This window comes from Excalfactoria chinensis, chromosome 4, assembly GCF_039878825.1.
Source record: "Excalfactoria chinensis isolate bCotChi1 chromosome 4, bCotChi1.hap2, whole genome shotgun sequence".
NCBI lineage: Eukaryota > Metazoa > Chordata > Aves > Galliformes > Phasianidae > Excalfactoria > Excalfactoria chinensis.
Genome location: NC_092828.1, coordinates 26982108 through 27002135, shown reverse-complemented (window position 1 = coordinate 27002135; position 20028 = coordinate 26982108). Strand labels below are relative to the sequence as shown.

At 39.1% G+C, this 20028-nt stretch overlaps 2 protein-coding genes across 3 annotated transcripts in view; one reads left to right on the top strand and one right to left on the bottom strand.

Annotated features, from left to right (window-relative positions):
* The window catches only part of MTMR7 (myotubularin related protein 7), a 40965-nt gene extending 38102 nt beyond the window's left edge, over window positions 1-2863 (top strand). The window contains exon 14 of the mRNA XM_072336171.1: window positions 174-2863. Within this exon, the coding sequence (XP_072192272.1) occupies window positions 174-530 (357 nt within the window). The 3' untranslated portion in view covers window positions 531-2863. The remainder of the gene's footprint in view (window positions 1-173) is intronic.
* Window positions 2864-4062: 1199 nt separating this feature from the next.
* On the bottom strand, window positions 4063-20015 carry VPS37A (VPS37A subunit of ESCRT-I). 2 transcript variants are annotated; one of them, XM_072334791.1, is made up of 12 exons: window positions 19768-20015; window positions 16714-16788; window positions 15787-15901; window positions 14820-14920; window positions 13723-13939; window positions 12657-12727; window positions 10578-10705; window positions 10429-10487; window positions 10274-10342; window positions 9107-9250; window positions 8342-8422; window positions 4063-8144 (listed from the first exon to the last, which is right to left on the bottom strand). In XM_072334791.1, exons 1-11 carry the CDS (start codon window positions 19893-19895, stop codon window positions 8342-8344), a joined length of 1188 nt encoding a protein of 395 aa, XP_072190892.1. In that variant the 5' UTR covers window positions 19896-20015; the 3' UTR covers window positions 4063-8144. The 2 variants fall into 2 exon arrangements, with proteins under 2 accessions (XP_072190892.1, XP_072190894.1); XM_072334793.1 differs by having other exon boundaries at window positions 4209-8144; window positions 16714-16780; window positions 19768-19839.
* Window positions 20016-20028: the final 13 nt, after the last annotated feature.

Below are 20028 nucleotides of genomic sequence, written 5' to 3'. Positions count from 1 at the left end.
GACAGCACCATGCCATTTCCACACTCCACAAATAGGCAGGCTTATAGGGTACCACTTGGGTTGGGTTCTTAACTTAGTTTCTTTTTGTTTTTCAAAAGGTAAAGACACTTACTTAAAAGGTAAACTGAGTCCTGAACATGTGCCTGTAATATATACTCTCTCCTTTATTTCAGAGGTTGGCAAATCTTCAAAAACTGCAATTAAATGGTAATAAAGTCAAGAGTAAGCAGCGAGACCGAAGCAAGGAGTTGGAGCTTTCTGCTTCCAACAGCTTAGCTAACACTCCCCAAGAATACAGCAATGATCTGAAATCATTCCCATCCCGGAGCCCTTCTCAAGGGGATGAAGAAGATTCAGCTTTGATTTTGACACAGGACAACCTGAAAAGTTCTGATCCTGACCTCTCAGCTAACAGTGACCAGGAGTCTGGGGTGGAGGACTTAAGCTGCAGGTCCCCAAGCGCAGGTGGCTGTTTGCCTAGTGAAGACAGTGGCAAGGATTCAGATGAAGCTGTATGCCTGGCAGTCTGAAATGCCTTCAGAGCAGCAAGGATCTAGATGGAGCTGAGTCCTTCATGGTCTGGAGACACAACTTGTAATCGGGTGAAGAATGGGAATTATCTGTGGCCTGAAGAAATAATCCAAAGAAAGGGAACTGTGCAATTATGTAAGTAAAGATTTAGCAGAACAAGCCATTATTAGTTTTAAGACATAATGCTAACAAATGGTAATCTCTGATGTTATGAATATTTATTTAAGCCAGTGTGGTGTTTCTTTCCACTTTATCAATGCTGCACATTATTATTCCTTACTCTGTACGTTTCCATAATTATTTACTGTACAAATTAATAGTTATCCTCCAAAACACAACATTCCGAAGTACTCGATGTATGGACAAAGCTGAAGATTCATTAGCACTAGGCTTACTGGTGAATTGGTCAAGCCTTATTTTTGTAGAGTTATTTTGCCTTAGGACATATTCCTCCATTTTCCCATATGCAGTGTTGTTTTTGTTTGGTTTTCTGAACTCCAACAACTACTTTCCATTTTCTCCCGCTACAGTCCTTTAAGGCAATGTAAACCTAGCAAATGAACACGCTTGCTGAAGGGAACAAATATAGTATTGAGCCCAAAGGAAGGTTCCTTACTAAGCTGCAGCTCCTGCACACGACTGTGTCCCATTTGTACTTGATTCTTGATCAGCACTGAAAGTTCAGAAGTTTCTGTGCGCAAAACTTCGATCAATATAACAATACTTTTAACAGTCTTTGTGGCAAAGAGTTCCCTTAAAATGAAAGATGTTAGGCCATAGGATTCTAAACATAATAAAAATCCTCAGTCTTTTTTGACTCCTATTCATCAAAGTTATTTCAGTAGGAGTAAAACGCATATGCTGCACGGGTGATGGAGTCCAGATCCACTCATAAAAGTCATTTATGAAAGCACTGCTCTAAATTCAGAATGAAAGGAAGGTTATTGCCATGCAGTAATTCCTATGGAGAGTATTTCTTACAAATTTTGTTATTCAAAATATGGAAGTGTTTTCACCTGTGCGCAAAATCTCTCTTCTTAGTATCTGCCAACCACAAAAGATCACAGCCATTCTAACTTAAGAAAATGACAAAGTCAAAGAATTACCTTTTTTCCTTTTCTGATATTAAAGATGGAGTGGGATAATACAACGGGAAATGTGATCTCAAGTTTGGTTTTATAATTTTCAACAGTAGGTTCAATAGTTTTCATAGTCACAGACATGAAAGTAAACCGCTTGGGATGTTCTGAAGCACACTAAAAGGCCTCCACATTAAGCTGTAGTGCTTCCAAGTCTTTTCTTTTCCTCCCCTCCTTAATAGGAAGGAGTTAAAAATGTAATTCTTGTGTCTGCTCTTACTGGCGTGGAGGCAATGATGTGGTATCGAGCTCCAGTAAAGCAAAGCATGGTCTTAATGTAAGTTTACTTTGATTGCACTTCATACTTCTCCTTGAAGTACAGATTTACAGGCTGAATTATATAAATATACCTCAATTTAGAAGCTTTAGATTTTAAGAGTCCGTTTTCTTTTGTGGGATGTCTTTTCATTTTGTTCTAAGAACTTCGTATTGAAAATGAGTAGCTAAACTTCAGTATAATTAATATCCTAAGGAAGTTGGCATCTCTGAACAAATAATTCAGTTCTTAACAGCAAGATTTACCTTACTGCTGTGCTGGGAAGGCCAACACTCAGTTTTGAGGAACCACTGTCACTCAATTGAAAATAGGGCTATGATAAATCACAGGCTGCTGAGAAAATACAGCCTTCTGGTTTTTAATCTTCATAGCTTTTTATTACGCGAATATCCTGATTTTAATTGTACTTTTAGAGATGTTTCATATTTTGAACACAGCCTGTCAAATTTACAGTATTAAAAGAAGTTTTGAATGGGTTTTCTCAAAGTAAAGAAACACGCTGTGAAGTCAGCATTGAAAACAAAATATGTACAACTATTCTTCCTATAAATGAGTTTGAGACTGGGTGATATTATTTCACATCTTTAAAATGTAGAGTTGTATATCATGGTATTGTACTGTATTAGACATGCCTAGAAACAAATGCGGAACAGGAACATATGCAAACTCCAAGTACTATCTTCATGTTGCTTATGCAATTCCTCGTAACTAGCTTTACACCTGAAATACTGACGTACTAACATCTGAAATGAAGTTTCTGCTTAGCAGTCTGCTGTGATGTATCTCTGAATCCTTGGAATTTTGCATAACTTACTACTGTTTTCATTGCAGTGTTATGTATTTGTGACATTATTAGTGCTGAGAAAAACTTGCAAATAAATACTTAGGTCATGGACAGACGGTTACATTACTTCATAATCCCGGATGAAATTAAGGTGGCTTTTTATTTTTCACACTTGAATCGAGTTGTTCAAGCCGCTATCAACTGACTTGAGTTTATTATGTGGGAATCTGTTACATCCCTTTAATTCTTCTAGGGAATGGAGAAAATACAAAGGATGTGAAAACCACACTATAAACAACTTTAATTACTTGGAGCCTTGCAGGGATCCTCCCTCTGCTGCAAATTCTTCCATATTTGGCCTGAGCCCACTGTAATTTGTAATAGGACACGCATGAGCATTGCAAACAGCAGGGAAGAAGTGATTAGAATAGCGTTAGAGGTTTCTGCTTCATTTCATGGTGTTCTTTAGTAGGAAAATATGTATCTAAAGGACAATCAAGTTAACAGGATCAAACAGTGAATCAAATAGATGATCTCTGGCTGAAGAACAGAAAGAAAAAGTATTGACCAGCTGCTTTACACACAACATCAACAAAGGTAGTAAATTGACTCTGAGAAGTTGAGAAATAAGGTGAAAAAAGTTGGAGGGGACAGCTTAGAGGGAAGGATCTCACCAAAAGCCAGGAACAAGGAGGAAAGCTCTTCATAAAATTAAGCGAGGGGCGAACTACGTTCTTGGAAGGTAAGGACAAGTTCCAGTGCATTTACATAGCATAGAAGATGTTTGACAATACAAATAATACAATAATTAAAACGGAAATAACAAAGAGGTGGCCTTTGCCTAGAAGAAAAGGATTTCAACAGGAGTACGACAAACCTGTATCGAAAAAGGCCAGAAACATTGGCAGAGAACTGGGAGATGGAAAAGAATATTAAAATAAGGATTTAACTTACATTATTTAGACTGCCAACAGGGCACCAGAAGCCAGCTAATAATACTATTTTAAAATCTAGTGGTCTCTAGTATAAAGCATTCTGTAAAAGAATCTAATTAGACTTCAGTGGTAAGAAAAGGACTGCAATTTTCAGTCACTGGAACCAGTGACTGAATTGAAGCAAGGGCTTGTTCTTAAGGTTGCTCAAGTATTCTGAACAATGCACTGTTCCCAGTGACTGAAAATTGCAGTCCTTTTCTTACTGTGTTATGGTACTCACTTATTACCGGCATACCGGCTTTCCTTGTAGCTTATTACAGTATATATAGATTTGATCTCCGGGGCTACCCAACCAAGGCAAAACATTTAAAAAACCACTAACTAGAGCTGGAATATGGATTTTCAAAACCCATTTTAATGAAGAAGGTTCCAGGAATTACAGCAGTAGTTTCTGCATCACCAGTTTCCAGCACAGTTCTGTATCTACCCAACAACTGAAAAGCACCCCTCTATCCATAATTTAAGACAATTACCCACTTTGTAGAAAATCCCAAAGCCTTTATTTGTAAGTTTAACACAGTACAGTATTTATTATTCAGAGTAGCGTACACCATAAGGCTGTAATAGCTGACTTCCACTGTGTTGCCTGTGTTTTATTTCAGCTTTCTCTCTTAAGAGACCATTCCTAGTCTTCAATGGGAGAAATAAGAACTCAATCAGAAGCAAGACATAAGATTTCTAACTTCTGCATTTGATCAAGGTCCAAAGTGGCAAAGCTGCAGGAGTACGTACAGAGCAAACAAGACACTATTAGATATTACTTAGAACTAATTTATATAGTCTTTTGCTTGTAGTGTTGGTTAGCATAGCTGTACATATCTGACAGTCCCTGTCTTTCCGAAGGGTTTAGCCTGTCAAATAAGCTGTGAAATCTAGGAAAGCTTTCTTGTATAATCCCCATCAGAATATACCATTACCAGCAGCTGTATGCAACGCCCCCCTAAAATGAAAGCTAATTGATTTCAGGCATATTTTAAAATTTCTCTGGTCTGCAATGCCATCGAGTTACAATTGCTATATGGAACAATCAGTTCTGGATTTGAGTAGCCTCTGGCCAAGAGGACTAAAACCAACGATCATCATAGTATCATGGTATCGTGCGAGTTGGAAGGGACTTTGGAGATCATCGAGTCCAACTCCCGGGTTTCAAGCCCCCTGTGTAGCGAAGCAGCACTTCTACCCCTGCGCCACAGGGGGGATTTGAACCCAGGCCCTCCGGTGCCGCAAGCAGCAGCTTATACCACTGCGCCACTGGGGGCACACATGATGAAAATATAAAAAACAGGAAAACATTTTGCAGTGAGATCAGATACTGTAACAGGTGCAACCAGGTTCGATTAGCAGTTACAAACCAGAATGGGCAGTCGCTCCCACCCCAAACTAATGCAACACCAAAGACAAGTCTCCTCCTTTCATTGACAGTTGTTACTCATTTATCTCACTATTCCATGTTGCAGAACACCTCACTGTGGATGTGACGCAGGGGAAGGTCTTCAGAAACCAGTCACTGTATGCAGCCTATTACTCCAGACTACTGAACATGTTTCAAAAGGCTGTAGGGTATGCATCTAACAGCAGCTTCAATCCTCTTACACTTCATAGGGAATTGCTTAAAGCTCACTTTACAAATACACCTCCCATTTCTGCAAAGTAAGGTAAGGAATGTGCTTCACTATGAACTACCAGCATGCTAAATGCCAGTTACCTCTGACAGAGTCATCATCAGCATTTTATAATGTCTTCTGGTGACATTAAGAAGGCTAGCTTAAAGGAAAAGTGATCGCATTGGCACAACTAAAAGAAAAACAGAAGAAAATAAAAAGCAACAACACTGAGAAAGACAGCAGCAGACTGGCACATCCTGTAAGAGCTAGGAGCAGGCTGGCCTTTCCTATTTATTTTACAGAACATCTGTAATTAACTAACAACACCACCAATGGATTCAGGGTGTTCTATGCTTCTTCTCTAAAGGATGGGCTTTCGAATGCTTAAAAATATATATATCCTAAAAATAGAAACAACAACATGAGAGAGAAAATAAAAGGAAGAAAAGAATGGACTTCAAAATTCCACATCCCTGTAAAACAAACACTGTACAAAGAACCTGCATGGAACACTGACATTTTAGATTCTATCAGAAGGACTCTATGGAGGAACCCTACATTTGTAAGTATGATCTCTTAAAAAACAGAACTAACCTAAAAGAAAAGGCTCAAGGTGTGGAAAATGCTTACTAGTTTGAGAAGCCAGTCGTCTGAAAGTGGCCTGGCTGAAGAGTTCAGTCACTACAGGAGAGCACCATAATATGTAACATTCAACAAAAGGCAGCAGTTCCATAGTGTTATATAATGTGCAAGGAAAAGTTACCCAAGTGAGGAAGAGCTGCAGAAATCACATTGCTGGAAAATTTGTGTCCAGAGTCTCTTGACAGCCTTTCATGCAAGCTTGCATTAGAGCTTCAGTTATCAAATTAGCAGAAGTACTGTATTAATATAAAAGTACTATTATGCACAGTCAGTAGAATTCATCTTTTAAGATATTCTGTACATTATTGCTTAATCAGTGGCACTTACAATGAATTTTTTTCTTCAGGCACCCATGTATCTTTTTTGAATCTACCAGTTGTATTTTCTTGGGATATCCAATCTCAGAACTTGGGGCAACTTAGAAAAAAAAAAAGCAAAAACAAAAACCAACAACCTCATCAAACAGCAGTAATATATTTGCCATGAAATGCAGTAACTTAAGACAGACACCCACACTACTGTAAAATTCAATAGGACTGATATTAGTGCCCCATTTTAAGATTCACTAGCCTGTGGTACAGACTTCTTGCAATTAAGCTTGTTTTGTTTTTTTTTCTTAACTTCAAATTTACTCACTTTTCTCCAGTTCTAAGGAGATACCCTATCCTATTTTGCCAGTAATGAGTGTAGGACTGAGAGAAGATTAGTGATACAGAAAAGTACTCTCCTGAACTGACCTTCCAACCTTAATCATAGAATGACAAGGTTGGAAGGGATCTACAAGATCATCTAATCCAGCCATCCTCCCATTGTGATTCTATGACTTGCTTTAAATTGAGACTTGAATCTGTGATGCTTTGCAGCCCTACCTAGGTAACATAAAGCAATGCCTTGGTTAAGAGAGTTATCTCCAGACTTTCCTGATAAGGAAGAAGCAGGCCCCCTTACACATTACTTTTTCAGTTCTTTACCATATTTCTCTCCAAGAATAGTACTTCTGTTCTTCTGGATGAAAATCTAATTCACTGACAAGAACAAGAATTTGCCTTTTTGCAAGAGCAAGAGAGAATATACATGCATGTGCTTAGGGACTGTATTTTTCTTCTACAGAATACTGTGTTAGGTCCTAGCCATTCTCATCTAATACATCTTACACCAAGAAATCAAATAAGTTTTCTAACCTGAGACAAGGTTCAGTGATTAAAGGGCAGACATAAGGCTCAATTCCAACTTTTATCATTGGCCTCAATACAGCACACAACCTAACTTGTAGCCACATCAGTTGCTTAAAAATAGGAGGGTAACTGCTACTTCACAAAGAAATTCAGAATTAGATTTTGTGGTGTCTTTGAGTTCTTCACACGTAGTCACATTGCATAAAACACAAACTAGACGGTAATCGGGCTTGCTTGTCAATAAGTAAAAATGAACATGAAAATGAAATTGTTAGATGAAATTGTGTTTAATTACAGTGCTAGGTACCAGGCCACACCTGAAATCAAGTGCATCGGTGCTACTGAGCAACATACCAAATCTACATGGAGATCATTCATTCCATTTTGTTTCCAATACAGTTTGTTCCAACGCACCCTTTGCTTAATCCAGATCTGCTTGTCCAAAACAGAGTACAGGCTATGATCAGTTTTGTGTTATCACTTAAAAGTAACAAAAATTGTTCTTAAACATTTTGGCTTCAAGAAAAAGACAGCTTGTGAATTTACTACCTCCAATTATGAACTGCTTCAGTTTCCAAAGCTCTATCACCATTTATCTCAAACTCTTCCACAGATCAAGCCAAATCCATTTAAATTTCAAAATACAAAAGATATGAATTATGCTTTTATAAAAATGTAAAAAGCTAGTCAAAATTACATATTTAGATATTTAATCTTTGAAGAATGGGGTATAGCAGCAGGAACTTAAATATAATAAGAACTATCAACAATAAATACAAGAAATTAGTGCAAAGTTTGCAATAGAAGGATTCTTGAGTACAATGAGAATATAAAGAGACATTCTAATTTGTACAAAAACAGTCCCAGCTCTGTATACAATCTCTTCTATAAATACAACCACATAAGATGAAATGCCTATTTGCAAATAACAGTTATTAAAAAGTGTGCTTTACTGGGTTCTTCACTCTTCTGTTGGCAGATGCAGTTTGCAGGAAACCTGTAAAGACAGATTTCCATAATTAGATATCTTCACTCCTCCAAAAATAGTGTTTTAAATTTTAACAAACAGGTGCAGCACACTTTATTCCCAAGCAAAGCATTATTAAAACAGATCTGTTGTAGTTAGCAATTTGTGTATAACAATGTGGTAGATTAAAAAAACAGTTTACCACGAATATTAAAACAGCAGCTTACCTATAGCGGAGCATGAAATTGGCTGTGCATTGCTATTGCCTGTTGAAGTTTTTCTTCTTTGGCTCGTCTACAGTGGCAGAGCTGGAAAACAAGAGACAGGAGAGTCAATTCCAAAAGGAATTTTGCACAGCACGTACTGCAGATTCTCTTTAATGTCTTAGCTACTGTACAGGCTCTTTAAAAAGGGAAAGACCCCTGAACCTCCCTTCGAAACTTAAGGCTGAATAACTGTTTATATTGTGGATGGAACAATATCAGCAATTGCATTCATGAAAAACATTTTCTTTATTATGAAATGCACTTATCAGCTACCTTTAAAGAAAGGTGCATCGTACAGTAAATTGCATTCATCACTGCATGAGCAGTAATTATGAACCTGCAACTTACTTGGACAGCCATCAAAAGACTTAGTTTAAGAACTTCAATAAATTAAGCATTATGTTATTAATTATAACATGTCACGCTATCAATTTCCCAAGTTTAAAACTGTCTATACATCTATGTTCCCTATATCTACAGACAATACAGAGAAAACTGGCACAAGAATACCTGCAAGAGCACAGGCAGGGGTCTAGCAGAGGAGATTTTTCATTCCTGTCTTAAATATATTGCATCCAGAATGCTGATTCTATTTTAAATAGACTGAAACTTTTTTTGGAGCTTGCTAAAGCACCCTCTGAATCATAGCACTGCTCAAAGTCTGTCTTAATTTATTACCTATATTCCGTATATCTCTCAGATTAGAATGACTTGTATTTTATATACCGTTCTCTTTTCCATGAAGCTACTAAGAAAGTCATCTATTTCTGTTTTGCCTTCCAAGAAGTCTTCTGCAATAGTGTCAGATTCCTCTTCAGCTTCATGAGCAGCTACTTTAAGTCTGGCTTGCAGAGCGCTTGGACTGCAACTCTAAGAAAATGAAAACTTCTATTAATACTGCACTGCCCATCTGAATCCACATTTCCAAGAAGAAAAAAAATATAGATGGGATATGTGAATAATACAGAATCACTGAATTGTAGGGGCTGTAAAGGACCTCTCAATATCATCCAGTCCAACCCCTCTGCAATACAAGCTCCCTAGACCAGGCTGCACAGGTAGGTGTCCAGGCTGGGACTTGATTGTCTCCAGAGAAGGAGACTCCACAACCTCTCTGGGCAGCCTGTTCCAGTGCTCTGTCACCCTTACCACGAAGAAGTTCTTAACACAGACTTGTGCGAGACTTCTTATGCTTCAATTTGCGGCCATTTCTCCTTGTCCTATTCCTGCACAACGCTGAAAGAGTTTGGCCTCATCTGTTTGCCTCCCACAACTTAGATATTTATAGACATTGATCAGATCCCCTCTTAGTGTCCTTTTCTCAAGGCTGAACAGACCTAAGTTACTCAGTCTTTCCACTAACAGAGCTGCTCCAGGCTCTTTATCATCTTCGTGGCCCTACGTTTTACTACATGAAAGTCTAAGTGACCAAATGAATCACCATCTCTAAGAAACAACACAGCATGGAATTCAATGCCAGAAGCCAGTTCAACAGCACATACAACACAGAATTTAAGTTCCTACAGCAATAGTTTTAATCATTTTAATCAGGCACGGCTTTACAAGTTTGCTGTGTTGAATGGGTACAGATAATTAAACCCTTCTTTAAAAGTAATTTTACTCTTAAAACTATGACACTTCTTGAGAGCAGCTCTAAACGCTCATCATACCCCCTTCCAACTTCGTTTCTACAGTACTGTAAGAAAAATAGCAGTGCAATTTTAACACTATTTTGCTCTCAAACTGGCTGGGACTTCATACCATTTTATTTCTTCTTTAATGTGAATCTTGTTATTTCACATAAAATTACAATCTAATTAGAATATTTTTTGGATAAACACACAAATTAAAACTTAAGTTTAGTGAAGCATTCTTAAGATAAAGAGATTATACCTCACTAAGTTCATGCTGTCTTTGCATCTTTTTTTCAAAGGCTGCTTTCATCTGTGTCAGTTGCTCATACTGAAAGAAAGAAGAAAGAATGTTTTCCCCCTGAAAAACCAAAATATTGCAACTAATGTCTGAAAAAGATTTTGCTGTTCACTTACTTTATCCAACACTGTCTGTCTTTTTGCCTCTAGGCTGGGCTCCAGCAACAAATTTTTTTCTATAAAATAAAGTTGCTATTATTATTATTACTTTAAAGGGTTTAGTTCTCAGAACACAGCCACAAATACTAATTTTTTTGACATCTTACTTGCCAGCTCTTCAATGCTTTTCACTAACTCATCTCTATCAGCAATGACTTGCTTCAGCTGTGGTAGATTCACAAACTGTTCCAGTAACACCTCCTCTTTCTCATTCATATTGGTCAGCTCTGTTATACTACATGCAAACAAAAAGAAAACATATCTTAAGTTAAAAATAAGCATTATACGTAGAGTTTCTCATTTCTGCCAAAAGACAAAAGTTTGAGGAATTCATCAAGAACTTTACAGGTACAGCATGCTTAGCCACAGCTTTTTACCCTTTTCTCTTGGACTGTGAGCTCTATTATGCAGCAGTGTGCTTAAAAAAGCTCTGTATTAAGATGTGCCCCATCTTTCAAGCTTCACTTCAAAGTAGTTTTAATGCTACTGTGGTGGGCTGACCTTGGCTGCATTGGCACCTAGCAGCCAACTGCCCCTCACTCCATTCCTTAGTAGAACGTGGGGAAAAAATAAGACGGGAAAGTGCATGGTTTGAGACAGATACAGGGAGAGACCACCTACCAATTTCTGTCACAGGCTGAACACACTCAACACAGAAAAAATATTTTAATCTAGAGCCAATTGCGTTAGGTGGTGAGAAAGAAAAATAAAAACTTGCTCCCTTCTCCCTAGGTTAAATTTCACTCTTTCATTCCCAACTCCTCTCCCCCCTCAATCCCCTCCACTCCCTAGGCAGCGCAAGGGAAATGTGGGTTGCAGTCAGTCCTTAACACTATGCTTTGCAGCTCACTCCTCAATTTTTTCCTCTGCTTCAGTGTATGTACTCTCCATGGGCTGCAGCTCATGGCAGCAGAGTCTGCTAATATTGGCTCTCTGCAGCAGCAGTCTCTTTCAGGGCATATCTATCTGCTCCAGTATGCGGCTCTCCATGAACTGCTTTGATGTGGTTCTCTGCAGGTAAATACTTGCTCCACGGTCCCCCCTATACTCCTTCTTCTCTTGACATTGATGGTCCCAGGACTCACACTTTCCCCACCTATCCCCACCCCCCCACTCTTTGCTGCTTTTATAGCTATTTGGTTTTTCTTAAAGATGTTTTCATAGAACTGCCATCAGAACTGCTGATTAGCTCAGCTGTCCTGCAGGAGGACAGTTGCTCAGCCTGTTACAGTGGCAGAACCTGACGGATTCTCACAGAGACCTCTGGTGCAGCACCCCATCTACCAAAGCCTTGCCACCTCTACCCAATATGGCTACTGCATTACCACTCATGACTTTTAAATACACTTATAATGCTGAGAAATCCTAACACTTCAACTACATCCCTCTCATACCCTGTACAAACTTTATGCTACATTCTAAGGATGCTGCTAGAAGTTATAGCCGACTTAGCTAATTCAACACAAGCTCTTCAGAAGGTGTCCAGGAAAACTAATAAGCAAACAGAAGTTTTCATGGCCAAGGTCTTTTCCTTTTTGAAAGGAGACTGACAATAACATTGACAATAACCTATGATGACAGCATAAAGAAGCAAGGCCAGAAAATGAATACACTGACTTCCTAAAGCTTTCAGAATTTGTAACTAATTAGTATTGTACTCAATCCAAGACAACTGATTCAGAAGACTGTCTCACTACACCTGAGGAAATTGCTGGGAACAACAACTGATAACAATAACTGATACAATTTGTGAAATGTAGTAAAATATATTTTGATTAAAATATTTGCATAAGTGCATGAATTATTCAGATATGGAGGTGATTCACCTTGGGACAGCTGGCAACTAACCACTTGGATTTATCTAATCTGACCTCCTACTGTTTTAGCAGCAATTAAGTCACTAGTGAACCCCTGAGGACAGCAGAATACTGACAGTAAGGAAACTGGAAGTAAATGGTCTTTTTTTCCGGTGTTGAATCCTGAAGTATTGTTCTCACTGACAAAGCCTTAAAATAGAAGCCCACCTGAACACAAGGCTGGCTCACTTTCTCGCTGTACAATTTTGGTAGCTGGTTGTTGTCCTATTTATCATTACTACAAAGACATTCCCGTGATATATGCAGAATTATGACCAAAATCACACACAGCAGTAATTGCCTTTTAATGACTAGAGAAAAATTATTTACCTCAGTTCCAAAAGTTCCGGAAAGGTGTCAGGAATATCAGGCATCTTGTAAGTAAATCCGTTCTGGCCAACCTAAATGGAAGTTAAGAAATGATTAGCAGATTTCTGAAGAGTGATTTGTTGGTAGATAACCAAATTAATCCAAAACTGAAGGTGAACGTTCACCAGCAACAAATAAAACAGGAAAAGTAATAAGCAACTGTAATGCTGTCTCCAAGCAGAGAAGTCTCACCTCAATCATCACAACAAAATATGAAGGGATATCTCAGGTAGCATGCCAAAAAAGAGTCAGTATTGGAGGAAAAAAAACCATTGAATTTTGCTAAGTCGTTAATTTCATAAGAGTCAAATGACCCAGGAGACACAAGAGGAGGATAGCTCAGGGAACTGAAAACAGAGAAAAGAAATCGACATTCTGATTTCCTGCATGTCCTTCCCTCCTATCCCTCATTAAAAGTTTATAGAGGAAAAAAATAAATATGTCTTCAAAGGTAGAAGTTTTAATTTCTACTAAACTGGAACTGCGTCTTCCGAGATGAGAAAAGCTTATGTTTCTAAAGACAATTTTATTGCGATTAGTAAAAGACCAAACATTTGGCAATCAAGTGCCTTTGGAAGGCACTCATAAAAATCTCTCCAGATTGCAGGAGTTTGAGGAGTGTGCAAATTCACACATTCAGATCCATCAAGAGACACTGTTTGAAGCAGAAAAATGGGAAACTCTTCATGTTCTATGCATGAATTCTTGACACTGCACACTGTCCTCACCACACAGCCTTTGGGCAGAAAATCCTGTATAAAAAAGCACCTCATTTTTTATATCTAGATTAACAGTCACAGCTGCAGAGGAAAGCGCAGCTCAAAAACTATATTAGCATAGTTCTAGGTCACTGAAACTCATAAAGAAACATGTTTGGCTTCAAGTTTGTTCAAAAAAACCTTCACCACAACCAGAATTAGTTTCATTTCCCAAGCACCAGCAAAACAATTTGAGTTTGTATGTGTGCCTTTCAGCGGACTTGCACCCAGCATATGACAGCTTAAGCAACAAATCTCAATACACAGACCTGAAGCACTATTTCTGCTGTTGGAACAGGTAGTGGCAGATCAGCAATCAAGCCATAAGAGGGAGCAGCAGGCTTGTCTGTAGTGTAGCTTGAAGAAACTGATTCAGAAGCAGGCACGGGTGCCATTGTTCTATTTGTTTCTTGAGGTGGGTATGGAGGAAGAAATGGAAACCCCTGAGGAGCATATGGAGGCATTCCAGCTGGTTTGCTGTAGAGGCTAAAACCAACAAAAACCGTGGCCATCAGCAATCAGCTTCTTAGAGCACTTTTCTTATCATTTGTATTATGATTGCTAGACCACAGATAAGACATACCATTGAATTTTCAAAAGGCCATAAAACTGCTCGTATTTTCTTCTAACATAAAAAGGATATAGTCATGCAACAAACATACAACTGTATTGAGCTATTTACTTGTAGAGCAGAAAAAAAGAAAATCACACTTTTAATTCTAATAAAACAACTTCTCAAACTCTTATTAAAACATAAAGTTAAATTATTTACACCTTAAAATCCCGAGAAATGCATGTGTCATTCTTTAGCTCTTGTTTACAATATAGAGTTTAACAGCTTTGACAACACATTTGTAATTACTTTCAAACAACGTGATTTTTTTAATTCATAGCTGCAGCTTCATCTAATCCCAGTATCACTGTCAGCCACAAAAAGCACTGTTGTACAGACAAGGCTGTAATGTCTCAGGCTTTGCATGTTTAGTATGATTATTTAAAACTGCACAGTTACACATACACAATGTAAAACTACCTATGGAAAAAAAATATGAAAAATACAAAGAAACGAGACTCAGGTGATGATGTAAAGCAAATTAAAGATTTTACCTACTGTAAATATTAGCACGTTTTCAAGAAAAGAGAAGCACATACAGTTGCATCAGAATATAAATGCAGTCAAGTCTATTGTTTCTTCTCAAAATACTTTATGCCATCAACCACACACATCAGCTTGTACAGACACAGCAGACGTGTGTCTCCCAGTAAACTTCCCATGTTATTCCCGCCTTCCTAATATTTGGTTTCCTCTTTTTTAAAGTAACTTAATTACACACAATTACATATCAGCATCTTTAGAGATACTTACTATGGAAACGATGTTGAACTAGGAGCCAGGACTGGTGGATTTTTCCAAAACTCATCCAGTAAGCTTTGAACAATTTTTCCAAGATCCGAGTGCATTGTAAACTAATATTAAAGAAAAAGTAATTACAGAATACAGAAGAAAAATTACTCCTGAAATAAAATATGAACATGAACATTCACTATGTCTACACGGCAATTCTGAAAGCCGTTTCAGAAATGTGCTGCCTAACGTAAACTGCTTATGCACAACCCTCAAATGCTTTAAGTGGCAAAGCCACTCAGAACAGAAACAGAAACTAAAAGTCTTTCTGCGTATTCCACTGTCAATAGAGAATCAATTAAGTACAAAATTTCTGATGAACAACAAAAAATTAATTAATGAGCTACAGTTAAATAAAAAGGAACAAACATAACACAACACTTACGTAAGAGATCAAAAACATTCAGTTGCATCATTCAGGAAATGTCACTCTAAACAAACAACCAAACCAGATCCCTCCCACAACATCATTGTTGGTGGAGGAGAAAAAACAAAAACAAAAAGAAGAACAGTGTATGAAAGTACTGCTTATTAGGGCAAAACTTTGGCATTCTAATGGGATTAAAGCTGAAAAGAGTAGATAACAGAACAGTCTAAAAACATCTTTCTTACTAATTTGTGACTCGCTATAGAGAAACTTGAACTGTGCTATCAGCACTAACAAGAAAAGAGACAGGAACCTTCTAAGCTATCTTAACTTAATTTTAACTCTGTGAAATACTGAACTCATTAATAGCAGTAAGAAGAGAATGAACAGCAGCATACTGAACAGTACTGAATCTCTGTTTTCAAACCAAAATAATGTGAGAAGGATTAGAACCAGCATTAGTCTTTTTAAGTAAAACAAACCAACAGAAGTACAGACAATAATCTACCATGATGTACTAGAATCGCTATTAATGTATGCGGGAATACAAACTATACGTACATTGTTTATTAACGGACCAGTCACATACACTCCTTGCTTGTCCATTAGATGATGTCTCACGGGTGGGAAAACACTGATGACTGGTTTTTCCTGAGGAAACTGAGGTGGAAGCAAGCTGTAAATACAAGAATAACTGTTACTAAACCCTATAAAGTATGCTTTAAGAAGGTTCTTATGCAAAGAAAAAGCACAGTAATTCACATAACCATACTCTTCTGTGGAGATACAGCATGAAGTACATGAGAAGATTAGTTACAAAATGAGAAGTCAGAAATGAAGCTTCACAGAGATTAAAATACTACATTTCCATGGAACTAGGGAGCATTTACTGAGAAGAACTGTAGGATAACATTGATGCAAATATGTTCACTGACAAAGGAAAAGCTATAATATGTCGAGAATACTTTCACATAAATTGTATTACTCTCAAAGCAATGCTGCGTATCTTTCAAGAATATCAGGTAAGTTAACAAAACCGTGGGGCTGAGTAATAAAAAACTTGAGAACTGAATAGTATCAATATCTACCAGAGCAAACTGATGGGGTATATATTACAACAAATCACTTCCAAACTATGATCCAGAAGCTTCACCATGGTAAGAGCTGATCCCAGGAATTAACAGCACATCAGTCAGTTACCATCTGTCTTCACCTGTGACGGATCCAGAGACATCAGAAACCCTCAGTTTTCCACTGCTCACCTTCAGCTAAAAATATGCAGATATCTTAGGATCTGAGCATGGCAAAATGTAATTACACTTCGACCAGCATCATGTTTCACTCTGATTACCAAGACTAAAAAGGTAAATTGGGACAATAGTTCCTGAAATTAATTATGAGACAGACCTACTTATGTTCCATTACTACTTTTGAGGAGGAAAGTATTATTTTTAAGATATGCATTTAGAGATATCCCATTCTACTTACATGTTAATATTAATTGTCAAGTTGTTTACAGTGAATGGTAGTCGATATTCCACATCTTTCTGAATTTCTGCAATGCTATCAAAAAAGAAATGGTTAGTATCCAACTGATGTTCAGCATGACAGCCTCAGTACCTATGCTCCAAAAACAGGCAAAACCTCAGACATTTTCTGTTTAGTTTGAAAGCCTTTTAAGAATAAAACTGAAAACACTGGAATAAGGTAATATGCTTCAGGACACTATGTTGACTACTGAAGATTAAAGAAAAAACCTCAGCATCATCACAAACAATACTAATACAGGCAGAGCAACGGTGACCTGTCAACACTCCTGACTTATTTTACATCCTGTGCACAAGGTATTGCTACCTTGCCTACAAAGCAGTATATAAAGCAAAAATAACACTGGTTGCTTTCTTAATATGATAATAAATTATTTAACAGGTATATTTTTGTCTGCATACACCAAGTTCTGTGCACTAACACTGATATTTTCAGGAACTTTTACCTGGAGAAAACCTACTTGTCAAAAATTGAAGGCCCTAAACCAGGGATAATCAAGAGACAGACTCCCTGAAAACATCAAGTGAAGAAACTTCTCACAAAAATGCATGAAACTGAATTCAAATGTGCTCCTTCTGTGAAAAATCTTCAGAATCAGCTGCATTAGTAAAAAGGCGATTTCAACATTCAAAGCACTCCATGATCTTATGCATAGTAAGAGTGTTTTGAAAGGTGGCATCCCAAAGACTGTAGAGGAGCAGGAGATTTTGCTCAGATACATAATTACCGGACAACATAAACATACCTTGGCTGAGACAGGGAAAGAAAGGGCAGAAAAATCAGCCTCTTCTTATAATCCCTGAATCAAACCAAAGCTTTCAAACAGACCCGTTCCTCTGTCACATACGTTTCCTGCCTTCAACTGGTTACTAATATAATTCTCCACTGTAAGTTGCCATGTAAGCAGAGGGAACACAGTCAGGATTGGTAATGATGACAGCTGGGCGCTCCTCAAAAGCTTCTTTGCACCCAACTTCAGAAATACCCCTACATTCTCTGCCAGATACTCTCTGTACAATTACTTCTTCCTTCCCCCAAAAAACCCAATCACCATTATCTGCAAATCTATGTTGATTACAGTGCTAGGCATGTTTTCTATCTATTCAAAGCAACATTTGCACATGTAATTTACAACTCTAGCTTTCAGAGCTTCAGGAATAAAGAGAGTAAGTTACAAATCCAACTACACACCACTTGTCACCCAGCCTGACTTTATCCCTCTCCCAAAAAACTCAGCATCAACTCTCTCTCTGTGATAACTCGTGTGTTTTGAGGAAACTATCAGACATCAGCAGCAAACCTGCTCTGGTACACCATGCACAGAAAGCACCATTCTTTATTCTTATCTGAAGGATTCTCACTCTAATCTCATAGACGTTTCTGCCCTTAAGATGCTGGTATGTCAGTGTCTTAACAGCCAGGCACAAAATTGTTTTGAGACAGGTATATAAATGTGCCCCCCTCACTTGCACAGCCTATAGGAACTGGGGAAAGAGGAGAAATGAGAGACAAACAAAAGAACAAATGATCTCATTGTGCTGAAACCTTCCTCAAGCAAACTCTTGAACCAAAAAAAAAAATGAATCCTTTCTTTCCCAAGTGGAAATGAATGCACTGGAAAAATGACTTAATTTTGGCTAAAACAGCAAACATAAGAAAACTGTTTTAATTTAAATAATAATAACTCTAAGTGAGCTTCTCCATACTACAACAAAAAGAGCAGGAATATGGGGCTCAGTAAGGCTGACCCAACAAAAACATCCAGTTCGGTACAGTGCTGCATAACCAGAGAGAAAAATTCTAAGAGAAGTGAGCCATCTTTCTAAAATATTTGTGAAATTGACTCTGAACACACTTAAGTTCAAGCAAACAACAGCAATAAGCAATATTATTATACTTGTGCTTCCTGTGTGCTAACTCACAGTAGGAGGGGTTGTCTGCACATAATTAGTCTGCAACCACAATCAGTTGCTCGTTCACCCTTGGTGTCAGCTGAACACAACACAAAACACTCTCTTTCCTTCTTACAAATTGTTTCTGTAGACCTCTATCAAACCATTTCAGTGGGACTGGCTTCCTCAGAAGCTTGGTGACTCGCTTAGATGATCACTGGAAACATAACTGGAGAGATATGAAGTATGGATATAGAATCATAGAATTACCCAGGTTGGAAAAGACCTTGAAGATCATCAAGTCCAACCGCAGCCTAACCAGTGGCCCATCTCTAAAAAAAAACCTCTGCTAAATCATATCCCTGAGCACCACATCCAAACGGCTCTTAAACACATCCAGGGATGGCGATTCAACCACCTCCCTGGGGAGCCCATTCCAGTACCTAACCACCCTTTCTGTAAAGAAGTTCTTTCTAATATCCAACCTGAACTTGCCCTGGCGCAACTTAAGGCAATTTCCCCTTGTCCTGTCACTTGTCACTAGTGAGAAGAGACCTGTAATATCTTTGTAAAAGGAGATGAGCACGGACAGCAGATTAAGAACACGTGAAACTGATCAGCAGTTCTGTCATCAGAAATTTCTCACAACAAAAAAAAAGTCTACTGCCGTAAAACTGTGGCTGCTGAACAGGAGAAAACCCTGCCCAGGCCTGCGGTGAGCATCCAGGGAAAACAAGCCCCCGGTACAGTCTGCTCTCAATGAAGTAAAGCTGTGGGCCAGCGGGGCTGCCGTGCTGCTGCCCCTAACGCGGCTAGAGTGACAGAACGCCGACAGCGGGTGTTTTATCCGTCGCTTTCAATCAGTGCGCTCCTCTAACCCATTCCCAGGAAGCTCCCCCCGCCTCCCGGCCGCGTCCCGCAGAGTCGCTCCGCTCTCCCGCCCCGGGCAGGCCGAGGGCCGGCAGGACCCGTCAGGGCTTCACACAGACAGGTCCGATCTCGGCCCGATCCCGGCCCGGGGGGGGAGCGGCGGGAGAGCCCTCCGGGGGCGAAGTCACGCCCAGGCCCAGACGGGGCGCCCGACCCGGCCGCGGCCACTCACGAGGCGTGCGCACCGCGCAGGGACTCGATCTGTCGCTGCTTCTGCTGCTGGAGACTGGTGAGGGTGGGCAGCGGCGCGGCGGACGAGGAGGCGCCGCCGCCCTTACCGAGAGGAAACAGCCAGTTCATTGCCGCACCGCGGCCCGACGGGCGGCCGGACACCGGCGGAACCTCGGCCCGGCCTCCGCGTGCGCATGCGCACCTCGCCGCCGCCGCCTCCTCCCCGACTTCTTCCACAGCCGCGCGTCGATCGCGTCATCAC

Excerpts from the sequence above, each read along its gene's own strand:
- VPS37A (XM_072334791.1), bottom strand. The coding sequence starts at position 19,895 with ATGAACTGGCTGTTTCCTCTCGGTAAGGGCGGCGGCGCCTCCTCGTCC. Across the intron at positions 15,902-16,713 it reads TTGACAATTAATATTAACAT|CTTGCTTCCACCTCAGTTTC; the intron begins GTAAGTAGAATG and ends TTGTATTTACAG. Across the intron at positions 9,251-10,273 it reads GACAGCATGAACTTAGTGAG|AGTTGCAGTCCAAGCGCTCT; the intron begins GTATAATCTCTT and ends TCATTTTCTTAG.